We start from the raw sequence: 21,323 nt of genomic DNA on the forward strand, positions 1-21,323 counted from the left end.
AAGTACCCTCTTTTCCTCCATTAGAGACAGGGAGTGAAGTCTTTGTTGGGTACTTTACCTTGCAGAATGGTTGTTCTTCTGGTGGTGCTGTGGTCGTCGAAGGTTTTGTTGCGGTTGGGGTTCGGTTGGCGGTCTATGGTGTTGGCTTGAGTCTGTTACCGCTGTGCTCATGGTCGTCAGCTACTCCGTCTACCCATGCATCGAACGTCTGCTTACCGGGGTGTGTGCCCGCTTGTCCCCGACGCTTCTTTACGCTGCCCTTCTCTGCTTATCGGCCTTGCCGTTCGTCTCGTCTCGCCTGCCCGCTTGCGGTCCTGTGTGTGTTGAGTCGGGTCCCGTTCTCCTCCCGCGTTTGGCCCCCGGTGTTGTAATGGGCGTCCTCGGTGTCGAGCAGAGTGGGAAGAGAATAGAGGAAGAGAGAGCGGGGCAATAGACCTTGGCTACTGGTGGGCCTACGATTATACCGGTTCTTCACCCCTTATCTGCGCGCCAAATCAGGTCAGTTCTTTGTTTAATTTTGGCGGGCTCGTCTAAAGTGATTACAGTCATTCACTTTAACTGGTTTTGCGGTGGTTGTCTCCTTGTTTAATGGCTTCAATATCCTGGCTGTTTGTCATTTATGAAGTTTAATCAGGTTTTCCTGGCTTGGTAGCTACTTTGAGCTGTTACCGATTATTTATGCAGAAAGTTGATGGCCTCAAGATTAGGTCTATCCTGAGTTGATCTGTTTCAAGATGAAGAATGCATATTCTGTGTTTATCTAGTTGTCTGGCTTTAGAAATAACCAAGTCTTTCACACAGATCCATGCATGTTAGGTTTTGTTTCAGGATTTGAATGGGCCTGCCTTTGCAGGGCCTTGCTTTTTAAAATCCTGCAGGCTTCTGTCACGAGGTTTCAGAAGCCATTTTCTTTTGGGTACCCTTTTTAATAACTTGTCCATACAGGGCCCCTTTATCCTTAACTTTTGGGGAATGTGGGAATTTTGAGAACCCTACACTCTTTCCCCCCCCCCCCCCCCCCCGTTGATACTAAAGTCGCTTTAAGTATCATCCTTTCAAGGTGAGCAAAATTCCCGACCTTCCATAGTCAATCTTCCCCTGTAATTACCTGTCTATGATCCCATGACACATGCATTTCCCATTCTGTAAAAATGTAGTGTACATAAGCATACATAGACAGAATACAGTTATTTACACACATGCAAGCATGGAGGGAGCCCAACACCCCTGCACCACTTGGTACCCATACATCTTTATTAAAAATAACAAAAAGTACACAAAAAAACAACAATCTTTATTCAGAAACACAAAATAAAAGATTCAAACAGGTGTATCTCCCTCCACCTTAACATAATGCTCCTTCCAGGTCCTTTGGTTTCAGAATTCTAGTATTTGGCCTTTTCCCTTGCACTGAGTGCACACTAGGTACAATACTATTCCCAGTTGGCAAACCACGAGGATGTGGGAAGCCAGTCTAACCCATGAAGGGACCTCTTATGTTTTCAAAAATGTCCCACCAGGGTGGAACCACAATATCCAATATTTTGGCCCCTATCTCTACTGTCTTCTGCTCCAGAGTGTAGGAATGTTTCTCTGAGACTACTACTGCTTTTAGTATTTTGGTAAGGTGTTCTGGGAGAGGGGGGATTTCGTAGCCGAAATGTGCTACATACTTTTACAGTGAGGTGAACAGTAGAGGGTTCAGGAATGAGAACAATTCGTTCCTGGGCCAGTTGAACTTCTGCCTCGGGTTTAAAGCATCAACTGCTGTCACTTACCGGACACCAGCTATGCTGTCCATGCTGGTAGTGGGGCGCACCTGTGGTGACGCAATATGTCCCACCTCCTATATATGCTACCTGTGGGGGAACATGGTCTTGTGCCATTACCTCCATGGTACAGTTTATAGGTTTTGCGCCAGCAGCTCTGAACCTGCACTGGTTTTGAATAGGCGTTCAAGTGCTGGGGACACAGTATTATGTTCCCCGGCCCCAGCACCCCGAGAGGTCAGTATCTGTCATAGTGTGCTCCCACTTTATGACATAAGGTGGGACCGCTGTGAAACGAATGTGTGCATCCCCTTGAATGACTCCAATGTTCTCTACCCTGTATACCGGCGCGGGTCGGGCTGTCCCACCCATGACCGGCATCCTCTCTACTATCCCCATGATAGTGTGGTTAGAGCGTCCACAATCTACTGGGACTGGGTAGGCCTCAGAAGCTAGCCGGAGTTGACATGGGCTTAATGCATTCTGAAATGGATGGAGGGCTGCGAGGTGCTTGTTGCTGACCCAGGAGGGGACTAACCCCTGTTTTAAATCCTCCAGGTTACTGCAGCCCTCGCCCAGCAACCATGCCCCATACAGTACGCACACCTCGTTCTGTGCAGCCTGATCTGAAGCATTTCTGTCCTCTCTCTTATAAGGGCATTCACAGTTTTGGCGTGTCTTTCCAGCTCAGCTATTATCTCTTTTAAATGGACCGTCATGGCCTGGTCCTCATGTAACTCTGAGCCTACTACCTTGTTTTCATCCATCAAGATTTTCCTCAATTGTGTTTTTTAGACCGTTTATCTGTGTCTGCAATTATGTCATCCAGGCTGTTGATGACAGAAGACCCTGTGTTAAACGTTGTGAAAACATCATTCCAGGCTCCCCTTCTTTGTCTCCCCGCATTTCCAAAACACTCAATGTGTGTGGTGTACAGTTCTGTTTTGTCTACGTTGGCAAAATCGAACTTGTAGAATTTCCTAAACATCTCTTTTAACAGGGCCTGGTATAGCTGTTCTGCCTCTTTGGGGCACCACTCGGTAAGTGTACCTCGGTGAGGTTCAGGATCATGGAAGCAACCACGTAGTGTACCCCCTGGTATAGCACCTGTTCCATCGGTACTAGTACCAGCCCATTCGCTGGTCCCTTGGTGGTGGCAGGGCACCCCTCTCTGTGTGTCCTTGCTGCCTGAGTCGTGGGCAGGGGCTTTCGGGCGCGTGCCACTAGTTCAGTGGCTTTGACTGGGGCTGGGTAACGTGGGACTATGCAAGTATGTAGGTGGGAATCCCATTCCACCCCCTTCCCCTTATCCTGCCATGATGCGGAGAAGATGATGGATATGCCTGTGGGGCAGGCCCTTTGTGACCCCCACATGCAGACATAAATTCCCTGTTCTGACTCCCACCACTTATCCCAGTACACTCTCGTTCCCCCCTTGGGTCCCTGTGACCGTCCGGTGGGAGTCGATCCCATTCGTTCCCAGTCATCTGTACGGTCCCCCATGTCCTTGCTCAGCTTTCGGAGCCACCACCACCTTCCCAGGGGAATCTGCCCTCTGCAGGTCAGGCACACGCGTTTCCCCTCAGTGACCCTGACCCGTGAGGCCACAACCTGTACGCTGGGGCAGGGGAGGGAGGCCTCCCCGTAGGTGAACCCGGTGTGGCTGGAGTACCGGGTGGAGTTGGATCCCAGCCACCCGGGCCATCTTCCCTCGTGTGAATAGATGGCGGGCTCCTCCGCGCCTTGTTCGCTGCTCCCAGCAGTCACAACTGGTGCTCCCTCTCCTGAGCACCCATAGATGTGGGAGTCCACTTCGTCACCTCGCTTCCCAGTGCTCATTCCTATCAGGGCGAGTAGGAGTACGCCCCCCTTCAACCTGAAATCCTTTCCTGCAAAGAGACACGAGCATATAGCCAGGTCCCGAGGAGATTCTCTGGCTTGGGTAAAGCATAGTCGAATCTCGCGACCTCGACTCAATACAAACGCTCTTAACAATACTACTACTATTTAAACTACCCATCACCTCGTTTAAACTTAAACTAAACATCCAAACTTAACATTGATGCGCTATTAATTACTCCTAAAAGACGGAGAGTTAGGAGAGTAACTAAAAGGCTTTTATTAACAAAGAACAGAGCATGCCTCTCGTGGTTGACTGGTTTCCAAGAAGGCAGGGGGCTGCAGAGCAGTCACCTTTATACCTGGGCATGTGGGTGGAGCCAGGGGCGGAGCCAGCTGAGGCATGCATAGATACAACTGTGTGCAACAACAACAACAACGGTGAACAACAATAACAGTGGTTTACCACATTCACCCCTTGTTTAAAATTGAGTCCGGCGGGATGAAGTGTACTAAAGGTTCGTGTAAGTGAGTCTATCAGGTGGCCTTGTATGCCGTCCTGATCGTCGTGGTGGCGGCGGTGATGGTGCAGCATCCAACGTTGAATCTGGCGTCTCATTGAGTGGTTGGCTGGTCAATGACGGGTCCTGGGGCTGCGGCATGCCGTCTACAGGGGTTGGGTTGTGGGTAGTGGTGGATGGCAATGGTAGTGTTTCAGGGGCACCCGAAGGTGTGAGGTCTCGTATGGAGACTGTGTCCTCCCGCCCGTCCGGGTACGCCACGTAAGCATACTGGGGGTTGGCGTGGAGGAGGCTCACCCTCTCTACCAGGGGGTCCGTTTTATGGGACCTCGCGTGCTTCCGCAGTAGGACGGGTCCTGGAGACGTCAGCCATGTCGGTAGCGAGGTCCCCGATGTGGACTTCCTGGGGAAAGTGAACATTTTTTCATGGGGGGTGGCATTGGTGGCCGTACAAAGCAGTGACCGAATGGAGTGGAGCGCCGCAGGGAGGACCTCCTGCCAGCGAGAGGTCGGAAGGCCCTTAGATTTTAAGTTTAAGAGGACGGCCTTCCAAACCGTCGCGTTCTCTCTTTCCACCTGGCCGTTCCCCCGGGGGTTGTAGCTGGTGGTTCTGCTTGTAGCAATACCTCTCGTGAGCAGGTACTGACGGAGATCGTCGCTCATAAAGGATGAGCCCCGGTTGCTATGGATATAGCTAGGGAAGCCGAACAAGGCGAAAAGGTCATTCAGACATTTAATGACCGTGGTACTGGTCATGTCTGGGCAAGGGATGGCAAACGGGAAACGGGAGTACTCATCAATTATGTTGAGGAAGTACACGTTGCGGTCAGAGGAGGGGAGGGGCCCTTTAAAATCGACGCTCAGGCGCTCGAAGGGGCGAGTGGCCTTGATCAGGCTTGCTCTGTCTGGCCTATAAAAATGCGGTTTGCACTCGGCACAGATTTGGCAGTTCATGGTCCTGACCTCCTCGATGGCGTAGGGCAGGTTACGGGATTTGATGAAATGGAAGAACCTGGTGACCCCCGGGTGGCAGAGGTCATTGTGGAGGATCTGCAGTCTATCAACCTGTACCACGTGATAGGGCATCTGGGGGCTCATTGAGTTTCCCGGGCCGGTACAAGATATCGTAATTGTAGGTGGAGAGTTCAATTCTCCACCTCAAGATCTTGTCGTTCTTGATTTTGCCCCTCTGCTTATTGTTAAACATGAAAGCTACTGAACGTTGGTCAGTGAGCAGGGTAAATCGTTTTCCGGCCAGGTAATGCCTCCAATGTCGCACCGCTTCCACAATGGCCTGGGCCTCCTTTTCGACAGAGGAGTGTCGAATCTCGGGGCCCTGGAGGGTCCTTGAGAAAAAGGCCACGGGTCTCCCCGCCTGGTTAAGGGTTGCAGCTAGGGCGAAGTCAGATGCGTCGCTCTCCACTTGGAAAGGGATGGACGCATCCACTGCGTGCATTGTGGCCTTCGCAATATCTCTTTTTATGAGAGTGAAGGCTGCACATGCCTCTGCTGTCAGGGGGAAGGAGGTGGACTTGATGAGGGGTCTGGCTTTGTCCGCATAGTTGGGCACCCACTGAGCATAGTAAGAGAAAAACCCTAGGCATCTCTTCAGTGCTTTTTGGCAGTGGGGGAGGGGGAGCTCCATAAGGGGGCGCATTCTGTCGGGGTCGGGGCCGATGACTCCGTTCTCCACTACGCAGCCAAGAATGGCGAGGTGCGTGGTGCGAAACATACATTTGCCCTTGTATGTTAGATTCAGCCGCTGGGCCGTACGGAGGAATTTCTCTAGGTTAACGTCATGGTCCTACTGGTCGTGGCCGCAGATGGTGACGTTGTCTAGATAGGGGAAGGTGGCCTGCAGCGCGTTCTGGTCAACCATTCGGTCCATCTCCCTTTGGAAGACCGAAACCCCGTTGGTGACGCCGAAGGGGACTCGGAGGAAGTGGTAGAGACGACCGTCAGCTTCAAAAGCTGTGTAATGGCGGTCCTCAGCCCTGATGGGGAGCTGGTGGTATGCCGACTTCAGATCAATCGTCGAGAACACCCGGTATTGTGCTATCTGATTGACCATGTCAGATATGCGGGGGAGTGGGTATGCATCTAACTGGGTGTAGCGATTGATCGTCTGGCTGTAGTCAATAACTAGGCGCTGTTTTTCGCCAGTCTTCACTACCACCACTTGTGCTCGCCATGGGCTAGTGCTACCCTCAATAATCCCTTCCTTCAGGAGTCTTGCTACTTCGGATTTAATGAAGCTCCTATCCCCGGCACTGTACCGCCTGCTTTTGGTAGCGATGGGCTTACAGTCGCGGGTGAGGTTAGCGAACAAGGGCGGGGGGAGACTTTAAGCGTGGAGAGGCTGCAAATGGTGCGTGGCAGGCGATTTAAAAGCTGCTGGCTGCAGACTGTGAGTGGGGGGAGGGGTCCGCCGTACGCTAATGTGACACTTTTTTAAGGTGGCACTGAAAATCCAACCCCAGTAGAACGGCAGCGCAGAGATGGGGCAGGACAAGAAGTTTAAAATTTTTGTATTCTGTGCCCCTTACTGAAAGGGTCACTACACAGTAGCCACCGGCGTCTGCTGAATGGGATTTGGAAGCCATAGAGATCCGATGGCGCGTTGGCAGGACCGGGAGAGAGTAACTGCGCACCGTGTCGGGGTGGATAAAGCTCTCCGTGCTCCCGCTGTCGAAAAGGCAGGTAGTGGCGCGGCCGTTTACCGTAATGTCCATCATGGACCTGGACAGTTGGTGAGTGAGAGATTGGTCCAGCGTCACGGAGGCCAGCGTATGGTCGAGCGAGTCGCTGTGGTCGTCAGACGAGGCGGTGGTTGAGTCCGGGTCACCCGCGATTGGAGTTGGAGGCGTCCAAGATGGCGGACAAAATGGCTGCGCCCATGATCCCGATCCCCACGCGGCTGGAGGTGTCCAAGATGGCGGACAAGATGGCTGCCCCCACGGTTCACACACGGCGCTGCTGGCGTTAGCGGTTTTACCTTTGCAGGCGCTGACGTAGTGTCCTTCCCGCAGCCAGAGCAGGTAGCGTTTTTCGCCGGGCAGCGTGCTCTGGGGTGTTTTGCCTGGCCACAAAAGTAAAATTTCGGGCCCTTGGACATCGCTGCAGCAGTTGGTGCCGGGGGTGGCGGTCCCATGACCCAAGGTTGCGGCGTCCACGGTGCGGAGCGGTTAGGGGAGAATGCGTCCATATTCCGGTGGGCCGCGTCTAGCGAGAGCGCGAGGGACACTGCCTTCTTCAGGTCGATTTCACCCTTCTCCAGCAGTCTCTGCCGGGAGTAGTCGGACTTGAGGCCCGCAACTAAAGCATCTCGGATAAGTCCCTCCATGTGTGTCGCGGCCGACACCTCTTTACAATCGCAGGCTCGGCCGAGTATCTGTAGTGCCCGTAGGAACGCCTCCACCGATTCCCCGGACTGCTGTTTGCGGGATCTCAGGAGGTGTCTGGCATAAACCGTATTTACCAGGCGTGTGTATTGTCCTTTTAGCAGATCGATAGCCGCCGCGTAGGTAGTCGCGTCCTGGATGAGCGTGTAGACTTGGTGGCCCACCTTGGAGGCCAGGATTTTTAGTTTGTTTCCATCTAGTGTCACGGCTGAGGCTTCCAGGTAAGCTTCGAAGCAACGCAGCCATTGTGCGAACTTGGTAGACGAACCCGCCTCTTGAGGGTCTAGGTCCAGGCATGTTGGTCTGAGGGCATGCAGCAGCGCCTGCTGCTCAGCGTTTGGTGCCGTCATTTGCTGCAGCGCCTGCTGTTCAGCGTTTGGTGCCGACATTTTGTTTTTGTTAATAAAATTGATGCGCTATTAATTACTCCTAAAAGACGGAGAGTTAGGAGAGTAACTAAAAGGCTTTTATTAACAAAGAACAGAGCATGCCTCTCGTGGTTGACTGGTTTCCAAGAAGGCAGGGGGCTGCAGAGCAGTCACCTTTATACCTGGGCATGTGGGTGGAGCCAGGGGCGGAGCCAGCTGAGGCATGCATAGATACAACAGTGCAACAACAACAACAACGGCGAACAACAATAACAGTGGTTTACCAGAAACATCCAAACTTAACAATATCACACTTAAATTGCATAACTATGTACATCCGCCGCCCGTCTCCGGGCGGCCAGCCTAATCCCTGTTCGGGCTGCGGCACACCGCTCCTTTCAGTGTGGCCGCACTGTCCTGTACTTTCAGTCCCTCGCAGCCTGTGGCTGCTGGCTGGGGACCTCTGTCCTTAGATTGAGGCTGTCCCTTTAAAATGGGCAGCCGGTGACCACGGTTTCTTTGGTTGTGGCGTTCGTGGGGATCTTCTAGGGAGTTTGGCTGGTGGGGTTTTTCTGGCTGGTGGGCCTTTAACACGAGCCACTGCCTCCTCCTGTGCGGTCTGTGCACTTACCACTACCGCTGGCTGGGGATCTTCATCTTCAAGCTTTACCTCTCCTGAACCTGGGCTAGGGGCAGGTAGCTCTTTGCAGCCTGGTGCTGCAGGCTGAGGGTCCTCGTTCTCGGGTCCCACCTCATCTAAACCTGGGTCAGGGGCGGGGTCTTCGCCCTCGGGTCCCACCTCCTCTAAACCTGGGTCAGGGGCGGGGTCTTCACCCTCACATCCCACCTCATCTAAATCCCAGAAGAGTGGGGGAGTGTCCCAAGCGGTGGACGGGATGGCCCCTCCCCTTAAACAAGCCACTGCGCCTGTCTGTGCAGTCTGTGAACTTGCTCCCGCTGCAGGCTGAGGATTTCTATCCTCGGACCTTATCCCAACGGGCTGTTCTCATTTCTCGGGCTTAAACAATTTACACTGATTAATGTAACTAGCAGCCTGCCTTAAAGTCTCGTCCGCTGCCCTGAACGGGCCTTCTATGGACTCCCCATTCTTTCTCCTTACCGGGACGGCCTTAAGGACGGGATCTTGGGCTTGGACCTGCTTTAGGTCCTAGGCCAAAGCTACCCCTTGTGTGTCTCCCTTGTCCCGGATTGCGGCTACCGGGCCTGCTCTACAGGGATCCCAGAACTCTTCTTCCCTGGCCCCCTGCTTAGCCACCGGTCTTTTGGTTACCCTCCCACGTGGTATGGAGGGATCCTAAATCTATGGCCAAAGGTTTGCCCATTTCTCCAGCCTGCTCGTTCCCTGTGGCTCCCATTGGGCTAAATGGGACCTCGTTAGACCTGGGTGAGTTGGTCGGGTCTTCCGGATGGACCACCGTGCTGGAAGCTCCAGTGTCTACTGAATATCTCCCCTGCACCATCTTCACCCGCATCTTAACAAAGGGCCTGCTCCCCTCAGCGTTTTCTAGGGGACACAGGTCGACAGGCTGCATTGGTTCTAGTCAGGGCTGTGGGTTGGATGTGGCTGATGGGGTCAGAGCACCGGTAGCGGCTGCTACTCTCCCTTGGCCAGTCAATAGGGACCTCATGGTGTCCAGAAATGACTCGACCGCGGCGGGAGGGATTCCTGTCTCTGTCTTTTGGGCTGGGGCTGAGGAATTCTTTCCCTTGTTATCCTTCCAAGGGTTTTTGCACTCCTTCTCGCAGTGTCCATCCTTCCCACACCCGTAACAATTGAGCTTTGTGCTAGAAGGGTTATTCCCTTCCTGATGCCACTCCTTCCTACCCTGTCCGGGTTTTACCTCATGCACCTTCCCCTTAGGTGGGTATGCATCGGTTCCCCTACTGTTCCTATAGGCTAGGGTCAACTGTCTGGTCACCGTAAGTTCGGTGGTCAGGGGATTCTTGGGGTCGAACCAGACTTCCGCCTTGGCCCGGACCTGTGGCAAGCTGTTTGCCACCAGGCAACGGAGCCAGTGGGCCAGCTGATCCCGGTCCAGGAGTGCCCGGTTAGGTGCCCCAGGACAGGCACTCCTATACACCGGCCATAACCTGTCCGCGAAAGCCTGCGGGGTTTCCCCTGCGAGCTGCACTGTCTTCTCCACACGGGAGAAAGGACTTCCCTCATTCATCCCCATGACCTCCAGAACTTCATCCCTGAGCTCCTCATACCCGCACTGCCCCCTCTTACACTCGCCAGAGAGGGACTGGAGGAGCTTACTCTCCAAAGAGAACAGCAGCATTTTGGTCTGCTCCGCATCATTGCATTCGTTGATGCTGACTGCCTGTTCCACTTCCCTGAAGTGGACTGAGGGGTCCCCTTTTTCGGTGAGCTTTGGGATATGGCTCACCATAGCCCTAAGCTGTTGGGTGCCGTAGGGTAATACGAACTGGTTTTGGAGAGGTCCTTCGTCCTCGTCATTAACGGGCGGGCCGAACCTCCGATGCCGGGCTGGGCACATCGGCCCTGGTTCCAGCCTCTCTTGCGGGGGTTGTTCCACCTCCGCTTCTACCCCTGAATTCACCCCCACTTGCTGCCAGACCTCGCTAAAACCTGGCGCTACGGGTAGTGGTCGTGGGACCTCCTGTTCCTCAACCGGGTTGTTCCTTGGCACTACCCGTGGTGTCTGAACCGTTCTCCCCTCGTTCCCTGTAAAATACGCCTGGGCTGCCTTTGGGCTTATGAGGCACACCATGCCCTTTGCCTTCCTTAGGGCCAGGCTCAGATTCTCTTTGTTCCTTGCAGGGGCCATGATTTGCATCTTCAAACCCCTTTTCGCTCGCTAACTTATAAGCTGCCTTTATATTCTTCACTTTCTCCTCCTGCTCTCTTACTTGTCTCGCTAGGTGGGCGTTCTTTTCCCACAACCTCAACTCGCTGCTCTTGGCCTCGGTGACCTGACACTGTAGGTATTCCAACCTGGCCTTATGTTCTCCCATTAATTGTACCCTTTCCTTGTTTAGGGCCTGCAATGCTACCAGTAACTTCTCCCCTGCTAGAGCCTTGTCCTGGACCTCCAGGGCTGACTCCCTTATCTCGGCTGCCTGTGCTGCAACGAGCCTGTCCAAAAGCTGGACCTGCTTCTTGAAGCACATCAGCCAGACTGCCTTCTCTAGGGATTTCTTGTGATCCTTCCCTTCTGTCCACTTAGCTGCGGCATCTACCGGACGCCCAGCCTTTAACAGATTGGTGATCCACTTCTTCGTGATATTCACCTTGCTGAACACATAATCAGAAATCCTCTCTTCCATTATGGTTTGCTCTTCTGAGCCATTGTCTACTGTATTGCACCCCTGTTGCCGGTGTCCTGCCGCGGTTGCCATTTCTGTAGGGGGTGGCGTGTGCCAGTCAGCTCTGCCCCTGACTGTCTCTGAGCGGTTCGAATCGCTCCCACACCCCTGGGTTCTAGACACCGGACTTAGGTACAGGCGGCGATACAGAATTAGAGTAGACAACTGGTTTGGTGCAAGAAAACCATAATTTTATTAAAGGCACAACAATATTACAACACTGGAAATTACTAGAATAATTACAGGCATATAAAAGTACACTTATTTGGGATGGGGAACACACGGCACATTGAGGGAACAAACACATTAATAATCCCCCTACCCTTGTCCCACCCCCAATACCTAACTAGATTGAGCTACGAGGGGCCAGGGATTTATGCTCACCAATGGGGTTCCTTTTGACGGTTCGAAACCTGTCGATTAAGCCGGTTGCGGTTTTGGGGTTCGCTCTTTGTGTCCTTTGGGGTCTGACGTGGTCCCAGGGCGCGGCGGTGGAGTCGTCTGAATAAAGTACCCTCTTTTCCTCCATTAGAGATAGGGAGTGAAGTCTTTGGGTACTTTACCTTGCAGAATGGTTGTTCTTCTGGTGGTGGTGTGGTCGTCGAAGGTTTTGTTGCGGTTGGGGTTCGGTTGGCGGTCTATGGTGTTGGCTTGAGTCTGTTATCGCGATGCTTGTGGTCGTCAGCTACTCCGTCTACCCATGCATCGAACGTCTGCTTACCGGGGTGTGTGCCCGCTTGTCCCCGACGCTTCTTTACGCTGCCCTTCTCTGCTTATCGGCCTTGCCGTTCGTCTCGTCTCGCCTGCCCGCTTGCGGTCCTGTGTGTGTTGAGTCGGGTCCCGTTCTCCTCCCGCGTTTGGCCCCCGGTGTTGTAATGGGCGTCCTCGGTGTCGAGCAGAGTGGGAAGAGAATAGAGGAAGAGAGAGCGGGGCAATAGACCTTGGCTACCGGTGGGCCTACGATTATACCGGTTCTTCACCCCTTATCTGCGCGCCAAATCAGGTCAGTTCTTTGTTTAATTTTGGCGGGCTCGTCTAAAGTGATTACAGTCATTCACTTTAACTGGTTTTGCGGTGGTTGTCTCCTTGTTTAATGGCTTCAATATCCTGGCTGTTTGTCATTTATGAAGTTTAATCAGGTTTTCCTGGCTTGGTAGCTACTTTGAGCTGTTACCGATTATTTATGCAGAAAGTTGATGGCCTCAAGATTAGGTCTATCCTGAGTTGATCTGTTTCAAGATGAAGAATGCATATTCTGTGTTTATCTAGTTGTCTGGCTTTAGAAATGACAAAGTCTTTCACACAGATCCATGCATGTTAGGTTTCATTTCAGGATTTGAATGGGCCTGCCTTTGCAGGGCCTTGCTTTTTAAAATCCTGCAGGCTTCTGTCACGAGGTTTCAGAAGCCATTTTCTTTTGGGTACCCTTTTTAATAACTTGTCCATACAGGGCCCCTTTATCCATAACTTTTGGGGACTGTGGGAATTTTGAGAACCCTACAGATCCCCAAGGTACAAAGAGTTGTAGACTTACAAAGCCTGCCTCTGATGCCGAGAATCGCTTCGCCCCTTTACAGCGAGTCTACTATCCTATTTGAGAGTTAAATATTTATACCCTTTTCCAGTGGTATTCCCTTTAAAGTTTTCTGCTGATGTAAGCTAATTATCTCTAGTCATTTTTCTGCTGACTTCTGCAATTCTTACAGTCACCTCAGCTGGTAGCAATACAGAATTGTGTCTCCTCTAGGTATTCTAAGCTTACCATAAAAAACGGTGTAACAGCAGGTGCATTTTATTTGACGTCATTTTTACTAAGGCCTTCTGTTCCTGCCTCTTTACGAAGTCTAAATTAGAACACTTTGTACAGGGTGAACCTTTGTTTTGTTCCCAAAGATTCAGACTGTCTGGAGCCTTTAACCTTCTTCTGTTTCAATAAGGTTATTGATTCAGTGTCAACAACCATCTTATCTCAATAGCCTGAATGCTGTTACAGCTTTAGATTGTTGAGGTTTGTAGATTTCCAGACCCAGTTTGTCATGTTTCAATAAGGCCAGAGTTCTTTCATAGAATGGTGTATTTTTCTGAATAGGTGATATGGCTTATTCCTTCACAGTGAAAGGCGTGATATAAATATGTCTTTTTTCTTTTTCAGGAGTGGGTGGGGGGGGGAGAGAGAGAGAGTCGGTCTCAATTATTCACGAAGCCCCCCTAACAAGTCTTTGGACTTTTGGAACATCAAGGTCCTGCCTCTACACTGAAAGCTGTCCTGTGCTCATGGAGCAGTCTGATGGTTTCTGTGGAAAGAGAGAGTTGGATGAGATCACAGTGACGGAATAAGCTGGACATTATTCTCCTCCTCCCCAAAGACACATGCCTCTTCTCCCAATTCTTGCAATGTTGTTGTTTTTGTATCTTCGCACTCTTCCCTTGGGGAATGGTGTGAAGTAGTGGAGGGCTCTTTGGAAGAGCTGGTACAGACTCGATGGGCCGAATGGCCTCCTTCTGTGCTGAACTGTTCTATGATTAGCAGGTTGATTAACAGTCTGACAGGCCGCAACGTGAACGCTCCTTCCATGGCCATACCCATCTTTATATTGGCTGATAGGCTGGTTAGACCTATATGGCAGGAGGGTTTTATGGGCGCCCACACGATGAGGGGCTACCCACACCTACCGGACAAGAGCATCCCACCGGATGTCAACCCAAAATTCCGAGCTGGATCTCCGGGACACTGTCTGGAGCAGGGTTCGAACCCTGCACCTTCTGACCCACAGGTGGGAATGCTGCTACTAAGGCGCAGGCTCGCTCCATTCGTGCAATAGGTTATCGGTACAGCAGATAATAGATGCTCCATGAAAGGAACAGTCAGCTAAAAGTGATCTCCTCAGATGTGTAGAATCCTGTTGCTTGTTAAAGTGCCTGTGGTGGTTTGGCCTCTGTCCAATTGAACCCACTCACCCCCCCCCCCCCCCCCCCAAAGGCTGTGGCATTACCCTTGTATTTGGATAGCACGTTACCATATCTAAACATTCTCAAACACTTCACACAAATTACATTTGTTTTGAAATGCAGTGACTGTTTTGTTCTAATGATTTGGCAAATCAGCCAGGGTCAAGTAATGTGACAAATGCACCGATCCCTTTAGTGCAGAGGTGGAAGGACAGGGTTGGCTGCTGGGAGGGGAGGGGCTGGGAATGTGCAGCTGCCCAACCTGGAATTTAATCTAGAATGCTAATTCTCACACATGGGCTGCAATGTGTATTTTACATCTTCAAGTGGCCATTCTATCAGTCACGACACCCTGCCCTCCAGAATTCTCTCCCTTAATCCTTTCTCACTCTCAGCTTTCAAAGGGCTCCTCAAACTCCTTCTCAAGCCGTGTTTTAATCCCTCTTTACCCTGCCTGTAAAGTACATGGAAACACTTGGCCTTATGTGAGGAGCGGTAACAAAATGTACGTTGGACATTTTTTTTTTAACTTAAATGAATCCCACTCCAGAAACTTGAGCACATAATCCAGGCTGACATTCCAATGCAGCACTGAGGGACGGCTGCACTGTCGGATGTGACGTTACACCGAGGCCCCATCTTCCCTCTCGGGTGGACGTAAAAGATCTCTCCGCACTATTTGAAGAAGGGCAGGGGAGTTATCCCTGGTGTCCTGGCCAATATTTATCCCTCAACCAACATCACTAAAAACCAGAATATCTGGTCGTTACCTCACTGCTGTTTGTGGGACCTTGCTATGCGCAAATTGGCTGCTGTGTTTGCCTACATTACAACCGTGACTCCACTTATAAAAGTACTTCATTGGCTGTACTTCATTGCGTTTCTTTGAATAGTGTGATGACATCTTTTACGTCCACCTGAGCGGGCAGTTTAACTTCTTACCTGAAAGATGGCACCTGCTCCAACTGTGCAGCGCTCCCTCAGCACTGCACTGTCTGAGGTGCTTGGGTCTCTGGAATAGGACTTTAATGCACAACCTTCTGACTCCGATGGGAGAGCTACCAACTGAGCCAAGGCTGACACTTAATGTGACACTTAGTAGCTGATATTTTGGCTGTGTACTGTGGACATGTGGCATTCTGCCCGTCACACTGACTTGAAGTTACCCCACTTAGAGACAGTTCTGACATACTTCAATATCAATGTCACATTCGTCTCCTGAAGGTTCCGAGTCTGGTTGGCGATGTGGTAACACAGGCACCAGTTACACTGGCATCAGTATCTTACTATTGACTATTCTTTGAGTGTGAGCTTGGACAATGAATGTAAGCAGGGCATTCGATTGGAGCAAGGGTGTGGAGGGAGTGGTGGTGTTGGGGGTAGAGTGGATGCTGAGTGGAGTGGGACTAATTGGATAGCCCTTTCAAAGTGCTGACACAGGCACGAAGGGCCGAATGGCCTTCCACTGTGCTGTATAATTTTTTGATCTCAGCTGGGCCCAATTCATTCTTCCCACAACACACACACAGGTCCCTGCAACAGTCACTGGATAAGGATCAGAAGTAGGAATGCCAGCTGATTTGTAATTGAGAGTGAGGTCAATTTTAGACCCACCGTCGGAAGATCAGTTAACACAGCACACACTGCAGGGGGAGGGGAGGGGTCAAAGGAGGTGAGAATGGGACATGCTTCCACTGTTGCCTGTCGGTCGGGAATATGAATCTGTTGTCTCAGAACCGTAAGCGTTCCTTGAGCTGCGGCTCAGTGGGCAGCACTCTCGCCTCAGGTATCTGGGGTTCAAATCCCACTGCAGAGACTTGAGCGCAAAAAGCTAGGCTAATACTCCAGTGCAGTACTGAGGGAGTGCTGTACTGTCAGAGGTGCCGTCTTTCAGATGAGACGTTAAACCGAATCTCCCCTCTCAGATTGACATAAACGATCCCATGGCACTGTTCGCAGAAGAGTAGGAGCGTTCTCCCCAGTGTCCTGGCCAATATTTATCCCTCCAGTCACATCACTAAAACAGATTATCTGGTCATTATCACATTACTGGTTGTGGGAGCTTGCTGTGCACATTTTTGCTGCCGCATTTCCCACATTACAGCAGTGATTACGCTTTAAAAGTACGTCATTGGCTATAAAGCACGTTGGGATATCTTGAGAGTGTGAAAGGTGCTATATAAACGGCAGTTCTTCTTAAAATGCTACTTAAAACCTACCTCTTTGACCAAGCATTTGTTCACCTGTCCTAATGTTTCCTTTGGCTCGGTGTCACGTTTTGTTTGCTAACATTTGCGTGAAGTGCCTTGTGACACTTAGTAGCTGATATTTTGGCTGTGTACTGTGGACATGTGGCATTCTGCCCGGCACACTGACTGACTTGAGGTTACCCCACTTAAAGAGACTATTTTGAAGAAGAGCAGGGGAGTTCTCCCCGGTGTCCTGGCCAATATTTATCCCTCAACCAACATAACAAAAACAGATCATCTGGTCATTATCACATTGTTGTTTGTGGGAGCTTGCTGTGCGCAAGTTGGCTGCTGCGTTTCCCACAATACAACAGTGACTCCACTCCAAAAAAGTACTTCATTGGCTGTAAAGCGCTTTGAAACGTCCGGTGGTCGTGAAAGGCGCTATATAAATGCAAGTCTTTTCTTTATAAATGCAAGTTGTTGTTGTTGTGTTTTGCAGCGGCCGATGACTGCGCTCTGACCAAAGCTGGAAGCGGAGCTGCACAAGATGGAACTCTGACCTCCCGGGAGGAGGAGTTGCACGAAGCGCGTCTTAGTGCCAAGGCCAAGAGGAAGCTGAGGAAGAATTCGTCGCGCGACTCCGGGTCTGGCCGCGAGTCCTTCTCCGAAAATGCAGATGGTGTCGGCACTAAAGGCAAAATGGGAGACAAAAAATCCCGATCTGGAAAAGGCCGGGGGCTTCCTAAGAAAGGTAATTGGGGACTGGGGGTGGGGGGATATGAGGGGTTGGGGGGGATAGTGCGGGGTTTGGGGGGGGGGGGGTGGAAGCTCGAGGGCAAATTTCAAGTCTCCCCTCGTGTTTCTATTTCCTGATTCCTGATACCCTGTATCAGGCAGCATCCTAGTTGTGCCCTCTCTACCCTCAATATCCTCCCTCTAATGTGGAGCCCAATACTCCACACAGTACTCCAACTAAAGGCTTATTAAAGTTTTATATAGGCTGATTATTACACTTTGACGTGTTTTAGCAAGTACTCTGCCCAGCCGTGGAGGTGGATTCAGATGGTGGGGACAGACGTGTTTTAAGGGGTCCCTTTAAAAGGTTCGCTCCTGTGTGCCGTGTGACAGCTGCCTGTGTTGTGAAGGTCCAATGGCCAGGGAGGAGCAGTGCAAATGGAAATTTGGTTAAACAGTTGTTGAATCAGGCCAGGGGGTTGTTCCTGTGGGATTTGTAGCATCTTCAATACTGATGGTGAGAATGTGGAACTCGCTGCCACAGGGAGTGGTTGAAGCGAATAGTACTGTATAGATGCATTTAAGGGGAGGCTAGACAAGCATATGAGGGAGAAGGGAATGGAGGGTTATGCTGATAGAGTTAGATTGGGAAGGGCGGGAGGAGGCTCGAGTGGAGCATGAACGTCGGCATGGACTGGTTGGGCCGAATGGCCTGTTTCTGTGCCGTGTACCCTATGTAATTCACACAGTAAGTGCGAGGCTCGATCTGATGAAGGTGTTCCGTATATTGCAGGAGGCGCTGGTGGCAAAGGCGTCTGGGGTGCTGCAGCCCAAATATACGATGTGGAGCAGCCAGACATCCATGATCCCAACTATGACGATGACAAACAGGTATTCTTGGTTCGGTCCCAAATTTAGACGGTCAAGGGTGACCTGATCGAGGTCTTTAAAATGTTAAAATGATAGGGTTGATGCGGAGAAACTATTTCCTCTGGTGGAGGAGTGCAGAATGTTGGGTTTATATCGGATATTGTCATATATCTCGATTGCCCTTGGGGGGATAGTAGAGGGCTATTGCATTACAGTATATCCCTATTGCTCTTATGTAGAGGTACCCTAGGATATTGTCACCTATCCCTATTGCCTGATGTTTGGTTTGTTGCAGGGTGAGACTGTTTACCAAACGGTTGTTCCTGAACTGAATGACTGCGAGTTTGAAAAAGCGGTGACGCCAATCATCCAGGAGTACTTTCAGCATGGAGATACCAAGGAGGTTGCTGTAAGTGAGATCCCCATTGCTGTCCCGTATCTCTCCATCAGGAGTCTCAAGTCAGGGCTGATGGAATCCTGTCCTGAACAGTTGGTGGGTTCGATATTGATTTGAGCAAGAATCCAGAAACTCACTCCACAGAGCCACCTCGTGGCCAAAGCCTGCAACTATACCGTGACAGTCAACATATCAAACTGAATGGTAAATGTTGACCTAAAAGTGTGACCACAAATCGTGACAACAGGATTTTCAAACAGGAATGCACACTATATGCAAGATTTTTAATAGTACAGAAACCTATAAATATAGAAACATATACACACATTTATATTCTCATTTAACATTTGGCTAGAGTTAAAATTTAAAGTCTAGCCCCCTTGCTGACCTAGCACCTCCTGGTGTATTCCTGAGCCAGACAGTCCCAGGTTTAATTCACAGTCCATGCATTTAATTTATTGATTCTCGGGATGTGGGCGTCGCCGGCAATGCCGGCTACCCTGAGAAGGCAACTGAGCGGCTTGCTAGGATCAGAGGGCAGTTTAAGAGCCAACCACATTGGTGTGGGTCTGGAGTCGCACATAGGCCAGACTAGGTAAGGATGGCAAGTTTCCTTCCCTGAAGCACGTTAGTGATCAGTCGGGTTTTTACGACAACCTGACAGCTTCATGGTCACTTTTACTGGTATCAATACTTTTTAGTTCCAATTCTCAAACTGAAATTCTCAAACTGCCGTGATGGGATTTGAATTCACCTTCTCTGGATCACTAGTCCAGGCCTCTGGATTACTAGTTCAGTAACTAGTTCACTACACTGCCATATTCCTTAACCATTAGGCTGTTGTAGCAGAGCCTGGTCTCCAATCGTCTTGGATCCCCTTGCCATTGGACCAAGACCTTGCTCTGTCAAGCCGTGTGGTAGCTGGTGTGAACGGCCACCCCACGTTAAAAGAAATCACGCACAGGCATCTTCCACACTTTTAAAATGAAATTCGGGACCTGGACTCATCGGTCACCTGAGAACTAATTTTTAATGTGGAAGCAAGTCATCTTCAGTTCCGAGGGACTGCCTAAGAAGAAGATTCCTTAACCCCATTCGCTAATCTCAGCCAGGGAGTTGTTGAAGTGTTGCAATTAGACTCCGCTTCCCCTCCTCCCTCCCAGTCTGGTGACATCAGTCAGGGGTCCCGCTTCTGTCGACCGGGCAGTAGAAGTTTGTGGGACCCTCATGTGAGAGCAGGGTTGAGTTTGACTGTAATAACAGAAAACACTGGAAAAACTCAGCAGGCCAGGCAGCATCTGTGGAGAGAGAAACAGAATTAACGTTTCAGGTCTGGGACCCTTCATCAGAACTGATGAAGGGTCCCAGACCTGAAACGTCAACTCTGTTTCTTTCTCCACAGATGCTGCCTGGCCTGCTGAGTTTTTCCAGCGTTTTCTGTTGTTATTTCAGATTTCCAGCATCCGCAGTATATTGCTAGTTTTGCAGTCAAGTAGCCTGCTGACATTCACTGTCTGGGCTTATACATGAAGCCTAACGGACAAGCTACTGGAGAGCTGCCATTGGCTGGAGAAATGGCCTCCAGTGTGAGTCATCGTCTTCAGGGGAGAAGGCGAGAAACTTTCACCTCATTTCCCCATTGAGCGGACCAGCAGGGGAGTCCTAGTCTTCTAAGCTTCAAGCACTTCGTGGGGGTGAGGGGTTCTGTGTAAGGAGCTGAAGCTGACGGTCTGCAATGTATTTGTTTCTGCACTTTGCTCGAACCTTCAAGCCAATGGTAAGACTGGGAGTTGTGTGGGACCTCTTGTGCCACTCGCTAGTTCCCTCACCACAGGTTCTGGGTTTTACGATGGTGGGATGGTGGGAGGAAGAGGAGCACTTTAGTGCCTCTGGACTCGGAAAGCATTTATGGATCACTCTGAAGGTTAAAAGTTCCCAGGTTCAGTGTTCCATCTGAACTTTGAAGCTGTGCTTCATTTTCTGATCCTTGCTCTAGCAATGATAGTGTGGTAATGCGACAACTTTCCTTTGTGTCTCCAAGTTAAAGGAGAGCGGGTTGGTGGAATCAGCCAGGAAGACTGAACAAACTTGGCATCTTTATCTAGAAAAGAGAAGGCTGAGAGGTGATCTTATAGAGATCTTTACAATTGTGAAGTGGTTCGATAGTCAGGAACAGGAACAGAAAATAATCAAAAAGGCTAATGGAATGCTGGCCTTTATATCTGGAGGACTAGAGTACAAGGGGGTAGAAGTTATGCTGCAGCTATACAAAACCCTGGTTAGATCACACCTGGAGTACTGTGAGCAGCTCTGGGCACCACACCTTAGGAAGGATATATTGGAGGGAGTGCAACGTAGGTTTACCAGAATGATACCCGGACTTCAAGGTTTAAGTTACGAGGAGAGATTACACAAATTAGGGATGTATTCCCTAGGATTTAGAAGGTTAAGGGATGATCTGATCGAAGTTTAATATAGTAAGGGGAACAGATAGGGTAGATAGAAACTATTTCCGCTGGTTGGGGATTCTAAGATGAGGGAGTATAGTCTAAAAATTAGAGCCAGACCTTTCAGGAGTGAAATTAGGAAACACTTCTACACACAAAGGGTGGTAGAAGTTTGGAATTCTTCTTCCGCAAATGACAATTGATGCTAGATCAATTAATTTTAAATCTGAGATTGATAGCTTTCTGTTAACCAAAGGTATTAAGGGATATGGACCAAAGGCGGGTATATGGAGTTAGGTCGCAGATCAGCCATGATCTCACTGAATGGCGGAACACGCTTGAGGGGCTAAATGGCCTACTCCTGTTCCTATGTTCCTATGATAGGGTAGACATAGAAAAGATGTTTCCACTTGTGGGGAAGACCAAAACTAGGGGCCATAAATATAAGGTAGTCACTAATAAATTCAATAGGGAATTCAGGAGA

The 21,323-nt window shown here is 50.4% G+C and overlaps 1 protein-coding gene across 4 annotated transcripts in view; it reads left to right on the plus strand.

Moving 5' to 3' along the window:
- LOC147113765 (programmed cell death protein 4-like) overlaps positions 1 to 21,323 on the plus strand; it is a 43,880-nt gene that overhangs the window by 4,635 nt on the left and 17,922 nt on the right. For 3 of the 4 annotated variants that reach the window (XM_085995079.1, XM_085995077.1, XM_085995078.1), the window contains exons 2-4: positions 16,890 to 17,141; positions 17,919 to 18,016; positions 18,291 to 18,404. In XM_085995079.1, coding sequence (XP_085851205.1) covers positions 16,890 to 17,141; positions 17,919 to 18,016; positions 18,291 to 18,404 — 464 coding nt within the window. The remainder of the gene's footprint in view (positions 1 to 16,889; positions 17,142 to 17,918; positions 18,017 to 18,290; positions 18,405 to 21,323) is intronic. The other variant, XM_085995080.1, reaches the window with a different exon arrangement.

The sequence above is a fragment of the Somniosus microcephalus genome, chromosome 8, assembly GCF_052327205.1.
Source record: "Somniosus microcephalus isolate GS21.2 chromosome 8, FLI_Smic_1.0, whole genome shotgun sequence".
NCBI lineage: Eukaryota > Metazoa > Chordata > Chondrichthyes > Squaliformes > Somniosidae > Somniosus > Somniosus microcephalus.